This window comes from Otolemur garnettii, unplaced genomic scaffold (genome assembly GCF_000181295.1).
Source record: "Otolemur garnettii isolate 467f Iridium unplaced genomic scaffold, OtoGar3 scaffold00012, whole genome shotgun sequence".
In the NCBI taxonomy this organism is placed as follows: Eukaryota; Metazoa; Chordata; class Mammalia; order Primates; family Galagidae; genus Otolemur; species Otolemur garnettii.
Genome location: NW_003852407.1, coordinates 15,931,036 through 15,939,991, shown reverse-complemented (window position 1 = coordinate 15,939,991; position 8,956 = coordinate 15,931,036). Strand labels below are relative to the sequence as shown.

Sequence of the window (8,956 nt, the reverse complement as noted above, 5' to 3'; positions counted from 1 at the left end):
GGTTGCAGCCGTCATTGTTGTTTGGCGGGCCCGGACTGGATTCGAACCCACCACCTTAGGTGTATGTGGCTGGCGCCTTAGCTGCTTGAGCCACAGGTGCCGAGCCTATTTACCTCTTGAAAGAAGTGGAGTGGCGCTGACTTCCACTGTAGAGCATGGAAGAAGCTCCATGGGGGACATGGGACAGCTGTGTATTTGGGGCCACTGGGCCTTCCCTGGTTTGTAGGGGTCTAATGTCATCAGGCAAGGCCCCATCCCTTTTGTACTCTTGCCCCCACATTCCAGACACATGGAGTGAGTGCCCAAATGATATGTGAAATTATCTGGAACCACAGTTAGTTACTGAGCAACTGAGGCACAACCAAGCTGAGTAAAGTTTGTTCAAAGTCACAAAGCTAATGATTAACTAACTGACCAGAATCCTGGCACACCAGCTAATCTTTGAACTCATCCTGCCTTCTAAACTGAACTGAAAAAGTAATTTCTGGGTAGGAATAAAGTGCAGGTTTTCTAGAGAAAAGAGAAGTGGTGCCAATGAAATATAATAGGACAACTTGATACCTTAGACAGGAGGGTTTAGTTAGACTCGTATTGCAGGGTTTGGAGCAGAGAAATGATGCAGAGAAAATTAAATTGTTTCATAAATCAGGGCCCAGATACACATCCTTCCTTGCTGGGCTTGTGATGTGCTGGGAGGTCTATAACAGGTGAACCAGGCAAGGAGAGCATGGGAAGAGCATCACCTTCAGAGCCAGAGGGAGCTGGGCTGAGTGTCATACCAGCTGTGTGGCCCCAGCAGTGACTTCATTGATCTGGGCCTCAGTCTCCCCACGTGTGAAGTAAAGAAGGCAACAGCACCTGTCTTCCAGGGCCGTTGTGAGAACTCTTGCATTCAACCAATCCTTATTGAGGCCATGCATTACCCCAGGCCCTGGGCTGGGGATCATGTACAGAATAGCCAACAGGATAGACCAAGTTCTGGGACTGTGGGTTTATTCTGGAGGGGAACAGGTAAACAATGAGTGAATAAGTGATTTACTAAAGTTATTGTGACAACAAAAAGAAAAAACCAGGGCGGCGCCTGTGGCTGAGTGAGTAGGGCACTGGCCCCATACACTGAGGGTGGTGGGTTCAAACCCAGCCCAGCCCAGGCCAAACTGCAACAAAAAAATAGCTGGGTGTTGTGGCAGGTGCCTGTGGGCCCAGCTACTCGGGAGGCTGAGGCAAGACAATCTCCTAAGCCCAAGAGCTGGAGGTTGCTGTAAGCTGTAACGCAACGGTACTCTACCAAGGGTAACAAAGTGAGACTCTGTCTCTAAAAAAAAAAAAGAAAGAAAGAAAGAAAAGAAAAAACCAATGATGGCAGAGAATGACTTGGTGAGTGAGGGCAGGAAGGAATTTTTTATTTGAGTAGTCAAGGAAGGCTTTGTCTTGGAATGGCGAGGAAAAACAGCCATGGGAAGGATTCTCATCCAAAGCAGAGAACAGCAAAGGCTCCAGGGACAGGTCCAAGCAAACGACATGTTTGAAAGATGAGACAAGGCCAGCGAGACATGTTTGAGAGATGAGACAAGGCCAGCGAGGCAAGCACAGCGTGAAAGTGGGCAGGTGAGACAAGGTGAGGCCTGAGGTGGAGGCAGCAAACTGCCCAGCCAGGGCCCTGGAGGGCATGGCTAGGAGCTGATGTTCCTAGTGCATTGAGTGAGTTTGAGAGGACCTGAGCAGGAACATTCTGCATTCAAAAAACAGTTTACATTTTAAGAGGGACACACTGTCTGCCTGATAGAGAACGGGCTGGGAGAAGTAAAAGAGGATGCAGGAAGAGAATACAGCAGGCCGTGGCAGGGGCATAGGCAAGAGAAAAGTGTGGCTGTGTGGTTAGAAGCAGGCAGAGTCATAACCTGCTTTGGGTGGAAAGCTGGCAGGACCTGTGAGCAGACCAGCTGCGTGTGGCAGGAAGGTGGAAGATGTCACTTGGTGGGGAGGTTTAAGATGGAGGAAGACAGGCGGCAGGGCAGATTGGTAGGTGAAATAGAGAGTGCTTTCTGGTCACATTGCATCTAAAAAGACAAGCCGCAATGCAAGTAGAGATGCTGAAGGAGGCATCGGGATCTAGGAGCAGGGTGCTCAGAGAAGAGAGGAGAGGAAGCTGAGGGGCCACATGCTGGGAGGCAAGAGGACTGGGTGGGGGTGGGCAGGTGGGTGTGTGCACATGCACACACATTTTCTCTCTTTTCTGCTTTATTGGTTAGTGATCTAGAAATGGTGGTGTGGAACTATTTTTGTGTGTTTTGTTTTGTTTGAGACAGAGTCCCACTCTGTTGCCCTGAGTAGAGTGCTGTGACAACCTCAAACTCCTGGGTTCAAGTGATCCCTCTTGCCTCACCCTCCCTAGTAGGTAGGACTACAGGCATCCATCACTACACCCAGCTAGTTTTTCTATTTTAGAAGAGATGGGGTCTTGCTCTTGCTGAGGCTGGTCTGGAACCCCTGAGCGCAAGCAAACCACCTGCCTTGGCCTCCTAGAGCTGGGATTATAGGTGCGAGCCCACCCTGCAACTCTGTTTAATTAAAAAAACAAGCTTCTATATGGTGAAGTGGCATTTTGCCTATGCCACATGGTTGTCATGAGGATTACATGAATTAATACATATTAAGATGCTTGGGAAAGTGCCTGGCACATACTCAGAGCCTGTTACGTATTATTTTTACTTCAATTCAAATGGAAAAAGACTAGATTACCCAGCAAGGGTCTTTGCATAACTTTCCATCCATTTTGAAAAAATGGCTGGGCACAGTGGCTCGTGCCTGTAATCCCAGCACTCTGGTAGACCAAGGCAGGTGGATTGCTTGAGCACACGAATTCCAGACCAGTCTGAGCAAAAAAAAAAAAAAAAAAACAAGACCCCATCTCTACTAAAAGTAGAAAAAACTGAAGCAAGAGGATCACTTCAGCCTGAGTTGGAGGTTGCTGTGAGCTATGATGCTAAAGCACTCTACCCAGAGGGATTCTGTCTTAAAAAAAAAGAAAGAAAGAAAGAAAGAAAAGAAAAGAAAAAGAAAAAATGGCAGATGCTTTACCTGACTCTGAAGTGAAAATAAATTTTATATGGTTAAATAAGTGCATGGAAGAAATAACACCAGCAAAAGTATGAGAAAAACATTTCATTGAATTGTTAGTTGTCTAATCTTGACAAAAAGCAGGCCTTTTAAAATTACATGGGGAAACCCAGATCTAATATGAAAAGGGTAATTTGTTTGGCCACATACAAAATTCTACCTGGCAAAAACTCAAAACACAAAAAAACCCCTGTAAACTATGCCAACAATAAGAGGCAAGTAAGATATATGTCACATTATAATATACGAAAAGCAGATGATGAATTTACCCAAAACACAAATATTTCCTAGAAATTGATAAACGACCCAACAAATCACTTCTTTTCACAAGAGAAAATATAAATCATTAAGAAACATGTGAAAATTAGCTTTGCCTTTTACCCATCAAGTTTGGCCCAGCTTTCCCAGACATTGATGCTGGGAATATGAATTGCCACAACCTTTTTTGGATGATATGGCAAATTAAAAAAAGGTTTATATCATTTTACCCAGTGATTTCTTTTTTAGGAATTCAGACCTAAATTCTAGGTCTGAAAAGCACCTACATGATGGATATCCCAATATCCTGCTTTGATCATGATATATATTATTCTTGTATCAAAATTTCACATGGACCCCATAAATACAGGGTGTCCATAAAATTACAGACACACTGTATGTATATATGACTATCATATATCCATAAAAATTAAAAGTTAAAAAAGCACCAGTATACACAAGATTTTTGCCGATATACTGTATAAACTAGCAAACCACTAAAAAAAAATTTTTTTATATCCATCAGTAAGAAAATGGTTAAATAAATTATGATTCATTACATTTTGTAATACTGTCCTCTTCATACAGGACAGGTGGCACCCCAGCCAGCTGAGCTTAGTTGGAGGACCTGCCGCCTTAGCCCTGGCGGTGTTGGTGCAGCAGCAGCCCCCAGCGGAACCAACTGGCTAGCGGGGTGGGGGGGTGCGAGGCTCCGCCAGACAACTCCTGGGGAAACACCAGCACCTTAGGTTTCCCTCCCCTTGAACTTCTGACTGATTGGGGAACCCCACCTTTTTTTAGACCTGGTCAATTTCACGTAAGTTTCCTAGGCCTCAATTCCATGAATGGACTGTGTCCATTCATTAATACATTCACTCACCTTGCCCCAGCAGAAAGGACTGTATCCATTCCTTTCCTGGCCTCAACCCACGCAGCTAAATGTAACAATTGAGTTCTGGCTGAATGTAACTTTAGAGGACCCACGCCCACTAAATGTTACAATTGTAACAATTGAGTTCTGCAAATAACCCCATGCAACTATATATACACCTGAGCAAAGTGGGGGTGGTGGTGGTGGTGGTGGTGTTTTTGTATCCTTTTCTGTAAATAAATCCTGTCTTACCACTGATCTGTGGTCCGCGGATTTATTCTTCGAATCACCGAGACCAAGAACCTACTGAAGATGAAATTCTGGTATCAATCTACCACACAGCATGTGTGAAAACTGTGTATACTAACTTGAAATGATGTCTGTGGCCTGCTGTTAAGGAAAAAGGCAAGTTATAGAACAAGGGACTAACATTCTACTTTTAGTTTTGTTTTGTGTGTGTGTTGACTTTTTTGTGTGTGGTGGTGGTGGTACTGGGTAGGGTACTTACACATTTGTACATGTGCTTAGTATAAAGACATAAGAGGAGCCGAGTGCCGCCATCAGCTCCGGATTGTGCCCAACCTGCCTGATAAAGCTGCTCTGCGCCGGCTCGACCCTTCGCTGGGTGCCTGGAGGGAGGGCCTGGGGCCGAGGGGCGGGGCCTCGTCCGGCCGGGCACGCCGGTAGCCGGACAGCGCTCCAAGGAAGCCGGAACCTCTCAGCTGCGGGTGCCTGTTTCCGGAGGGATCTTGAATCCCGACGCCGACGACTGCGACCGCGGGAAGTCGACGGCCGGGGATTCCCTTTCTCACCCGGTCTCAGCGGCCGGCAAGTGGTGGGAAAGCGACGGTGGCGGGGAAGCGGCCGCGGCGATGAGGCAGAAGCACTACCTGGAGGCCGCGGCGCGGAGACTACAGGATAGCTGCCCGGGCCAGGCCCGCTATCTCCTGTAAGAGGACGGGAGAGGAAGCGGGAGGTCAGGGGCGAGGTGTTCATTTGCCCCTCACGAGTCTTTTTCTCTTTTACAGCTGGGCCTACAGTTCGTCACACGGTAAGGAGAACACCCGTCTCTTGTTAGACTTTTGTCGCCCCTCTCTCTTTCATTCCGCACAGCGCTCGGAATGATGTTGACTCACCACCCCCCATTAAAAAAAATACCCTAGGGGCTTCTCGGTTTCGTGAAAAATTCAGATTCCTTAATGCGCCTTATCTTGCTAGACAACTCCTAAATTTTGTCATGTCCCAGTACTCAGCCCTTGGACCTCCTTTATAGTTACAATCACTTCCTTGATGAATTTATCTACTCTTATGGTTTTTAAGTTCCATATACTGAGAACGTCCAAATTTATATACCCAGCCCAGACCTCTCCACCAACTTCTAGGATCATATCTTACTGTCTCCTTGACAACTTCTTTTGAATATCCGGTAGGCATTTCAAACTTAGTTAAGTCTAAAACCTGAGCTTTACCCTAACAGCTTGGACAACTGTAAATTATGACTCAGTCCTTAAGGTTATTTAACCCAAAAACCTGGGCGCCATTCTTGACTCCCTGGCATTCCCCTGCCACCCACCCACCGGCCCGTCCCCGCCTGTATGTCAGCAAATCCTTTTGCCTTTATAATGTGTCCAAAATTTAGCGACTTCTCACTAGATCTATTGCTGCCACCCTGAGGGCCAGGCCATAACCACCTCTCTCCTGGATTCCTGCCAGCAGCTCCCTTGCCTTTCTACTGGTCTGTTCTTTATGTTTTGTTTCATTCTGTCACCCTGGGTAGAGTGCAATGGCGTCTTAACTCACAGCAACCTCAAACTCCTGGGCTGGAGCAATCCTCTTACCTCAGACTCCTGAGTAGCTGGGACCTACAGGTGCTTGCCACAGCGCTCAGCTGGTTGTTCTATTTTTAGTGGAGATGGGGTCTTTGCTCTTGCTCAGGCTGGTCTGGAACTCCTAAGCTCAAGCAACCCATCTGCCTCAGCCTCCCTGAATGCTAGGATTACAGGCGTGAGCCACCCAGCCTGGCTTGTTCTTAAGCCAGCAACCAGAATGTTTCTGATAAAAACCAAAGCTAGATCATGTCACTTCTCTGCCACAAACTATCAAATGGCTTCCTACAGTAAAAGTGAAATCCCTTTAAAAGTACTAGAAGGCTGGGCAGCGCCTGTGGCTCAAAGGAGTGGGGCGCTTGCCCCATATGCCAAACCCAGCCCCGACCAAAAGCTGCAAAAAAAAAAAAAGTACTAGAAGGCCCTCTGACTTACTCTTGTTCACTCACCTTCAGCCACACTGGGCCTCCCTGCTGTTCTGTTCCAGGGCCTTTGCAGATGCCAGTCCCTCTGCCTGGAACTCTTGCCTCACGTATCTGCTTCCATTCAGTTCTTCCCTCTTCTGGCCTCTGTAAATGTCTCTAGCCACTCCATTTAAAATTACAGTGACTCCACTGACACTCCCTATTTCCCTCTTCTACTTTTTTCTTACTAGCACTTAACATTTTATGTGGTTATATTTATTGTCCACCTCCAAGAATTTTTGTCCTTTTTCACTGCTATATTTCTAGGAAGAACAATGTCTGGCACTTAATAATAGTAACTTAGTAAAATGAATGATTTTTTATTTTAAACACTTGGGTGAGCTAAGGTACAAGCATGGTCCTTAGCTCTTTCTAGGGTTGGTATATCCCTAGCACTTAGCATAGTGCTCAATAGCAGCAAGTAGCCAAAAAGTATTTGTTGTGCTAATTATTTTTAAGTAAAAAAGAAAATCGTAATGTCATTTAGTATTTTGTTGTAAATGTGTTGGTGAAATTTAATAGACTTTTTTTTTTTTTAACTTTAGTAGCCAGTAATAAGAAGTCGCTAAATTTTTAGATGTATCTGAAAGCCAATGGGATTTGCTGGCACAGGTTGGAGGCTTGCCTGTCTGTTGCTGAAAGGAATGAATGGGTGGAATTTCAGTATGTTGCAAAGTGAATTACTGCCAGTTTGTCTTTCTGAAAATTTTCATATTTTGTTTTGCCTAAGGAGAATGTATATCTGCCTATTTGAAATATTAATATACTTTTGTTTTTCATATTTATAACATCGGCAGTTTGAGGTAACAAAACATGATTTGCTGGATTGTGAGTTTCCTTTGTATAATTTTAGATGATAAGGGCACTTTTGAAGAAACGTGTCCATACTGTTTCCAGTTTTTGGTTCTGGATAACGCTCGAGTGCGCCTCAAACCCAAGGCCAAATTGACACCGAAAATACAGAAACTTCTTAATCGAGAAGCAAAAAACTATACACTCAGTTTTAAAGAAGCAAAAATTGTGAAAAAATACAAAGACTCCAAAAGTGTATTGGTAAGATTTCAATTCTAGTGTGAGTGAACAAACTAGAATTATTCTTTTCTTTCACTTAAAAATTATCCTAAATATGAGTCAGAGATTTATAGTAGTATATTTGGATTATCAAAATATATACAAAAACATTTTTCAGTTGATTAATGTTTAATTGCAAGGTTAGCTTATTTTTATTTTTCCTGATTACCTAAAACAAAACATTGTGAGCTCTCAACAGTTCTCAGATCTCACTTCTGAGCATGCTTATTTTCACAAATTTGGGGATTCTTCAGCTGACCATTATGACTCTACCCAAATTGTACTTACCATTAAATTACTTTTTCAGTTACTAGTCCTTTTCTTCAAATAGCAATACGTTATGTACTAGGTACCAGTATCATAGCCTGAGTCACTCTTAGAGTATGTATTTACATATGTGCCTAACAAAGGTAAGTGCATCTTGTGTTCTTCATTAAACATTTATTGAGGTCTATCATATGTCATACAATACTTAGTATTGGGAATATAAAATGGAATAAACCCAAATCAAATTACTTATGATTTGCAATATGAAAGTCAGTATTAAATACATTTTATATTCTGCTATTGTATGTTAACATTTATTAATGTTAATGCCTGTACTAGATACTGAACATTATGCCAGCTCTTGTCTCTCCTAAGACTATAATTAGTAATAGAAACCTGTGAGGCACCCCCCCCTCTACAGCAAATAGAAAAATTAGCCAGCATGGGTGGAGTGTGCCTATAGTCCTAGCTACTTGGGAGGCTGAAGTGGCAGGATCACTTAAGCCCAAAAGTTGGGGGCTTTTGGAGGTTGGAGCACACAAGTTGGAGGTTGGTGTGAGCTATGATGACGACTCACTCTAGTCCCGGTAGTAGAGTGAGAGACCCTGTCTCAAAAAAAAAAAAAAATTTTTTTTTTTTTTTTTTTTGTTGAAAAAAATTGTTGAATTATTAAAAGGAAATAGAGTATTGATGTGCGTCTCATTTACTTTCTTAGTTCTTGGAGAATTGTATTTTTCAAAAAACATCACTGTCACATATTTTGAAAATGTTCTTAAATCAGAAGATAATTAATGTTGCCCAGTGTTGTACCCTCATGCAGCTTACATGCTAATGTATTTTAATCAGAGGTTAGCTAGAAGGGTGCTAGGGTTATGTGTTTTGCTGATTTTTATATACATTTATGTCTATATACAGCCTCTTTCCAAAAAGTATAAAGTAACATAGACCTTTAATACATGCACATTTTTCTTTTTTTTTTTTTTTGAGACAGAGTCTCAAGCTGTCCCCCTGGGTAGAGTACTGTGGCATCACAGCTCACAGCAACTTCCAACTCCTGGGCTCAAGCGAGTCTCCTGCCT

General features: G+C 43.5%; 1 protein-coding gene across 1 annotated transcript in view; it reads left to right on the top strand.

Moving 5' to 3' along the window:
- Window positions 1-5,024: 5,024 nt before the first annotated feature.
- CUNH18orf21 (chromosome unknown C18orf21 homolog) overlaps window positions 5,025-8,956 on the top strand; it is an 8,327-nt gene continuing 4,395 nt past the window's right edge. The window contains exons 1-3 of the mRNA XM_003784740.3: window positions 5,025-5,198; window positions 5,278-5,300; window positions 7,393-7,592. Coding sequence (XP_003784788.1) covers window positions 5,122-5,198; window positions 5,278-5,300; window positions 7,393-7,592 — 300 coding nt within the window. The 5' untranslated portion in view covers window positions 5,025-5,121. The remainder of the gene's footprint in view (window positions 5,199-5,277; window positions 5,301-7,392; window positions 7,593-8,956) is intronic.